Source organism: Neophocaena asiaeorientalis, unplaced genomic scaffold (genome assembly GCF_003031525.2).
Source record: "Neophocaena asiaeorientalis asiaeorientalis breed wild unplaced genomic scaffold, Neophocaena_asiaeorientalis_V1.1 scaffold469, whole genome shotgun sequence".
NCBI lineage: Eukaryota > Metazoa > Chordata > Mammalia > Artiodactyla > Phocoenidae > Neophocaena > Neophocaena asiaeorientalis.
This window is the reverse complement of record NW_020172691.1, coordinates 2,130,417-2,131,474: the sequence shown is the minus strand read 5'-3', so window position 1 is coordinate 2,131,474 and position 1,058 is coordinate 2,130,417. Positions and strand designations below refer to the sequence as shown.

At 62.0% G+C, this 1,058-nt stretch overlaps 1 protein-coding gene across 1 annotated transcript in view; it reads left to right on the top strand.

Moving 5' to 3' along the window:
* WDR18 (WD repeat domain 18) overlaps positions 1-1,058 on the top strand; it is a 9,239-nt gene continuing 8,181 nt past the window's right edge. Inside the window, 1 exon segment of the mRNA XM_024740006.1 lies at positions 1-243. Coding sequence (XP_024595774.1) covers positions 1-243 — 243 coding nt within the window.

The window sequence follows — 1,058 nt, the reverse complement described above, 5'->3', positions numbered from 1 at the left end:
ATGACGCATGTTCTGGGCGGTGGAGAAAGCATGATGGCGGCGCCCGTGGAGGTGGCCGTGTGTACTGACTCGGCGGCCCAGCTGTGGAGCTGCGTCGTGTGGGAGCTGCACTCGGGCGCCAATCTGCTCACATACCGCGGCGGCCAGGCCGGGCCTCGCGGCCTGGCGCTGCTCAATGGCGAGTACTTGCTGGCGGCGCAGCTGGGCAAGAACTATATCAGCGCCTGGGAGCTACAGAGGAAGGTTCGGCGGCGCGCGCCCGGGCGCCGTTGGCGGGATGCGCGGGGCTCAGGGGCCTAGGGTCGGGAGAGGGGGCGGTGGGGGCCGCACGGGCCCTGAACCCCGGTGGGAAGTGGGGAATCCTATTAGGATGCTCTGCGCACGCGCGGGTCTGGGGGCTTTTTGGTGGGGGGAGGGAGCTGCGCGCCCGGCGTCGGTGGGAGCGGTTAGGGCGCTGCGCGCACGCGCCGAGCTGAGGGTGGTCTGCGCTTGGAGGTGTGGCGGGCGGGCCTCTGGGTAGCCAGCGGTGCGCACGCGCACAAGGAGAGCTGGGTGTGGGTCTCTTGGGGGCCCTGCGCTGGAGCCGGCGTGGGGCGGGAAGTGTAATTGAAAGGAGTTTGCCGTAGGGTTTCCGTGGGCATCGTGGGCTTGGAGGGTGAAGGTCTGAGGCCTGGGGGAGTCCGCTGAAAGGGAGCCCGGAGACTCGTGTATTTATCACCTCTGAAAAGACGCTTACTTATTGCCATTAGGGCCTACGGTTTCTCCTACAGAAACTTCGAAATGCAGCCCCTGAAGCTGCTCGCCACGTGTTTTTGCCAGCTGACATCTCTTTCAGAAAGCTCTGTGCTCCGGTTCTGCCTGGTGTGGTACACACACAAACTTGAGAAGTTGTTCCATTTTAGACATTTAGAAACTGACGCTCCCGATCCCAGGCGAGACTTAAGGGGATGCAGGACTGGGGCGAAAGCCTAGTGGCCAGACGGTTCCTCTGACCCCCAGTCCAGAGACGCACTGTCTTGCTTTTTAGAAAAAAAAAAAAAAAAAAAAAAAAAGGATTG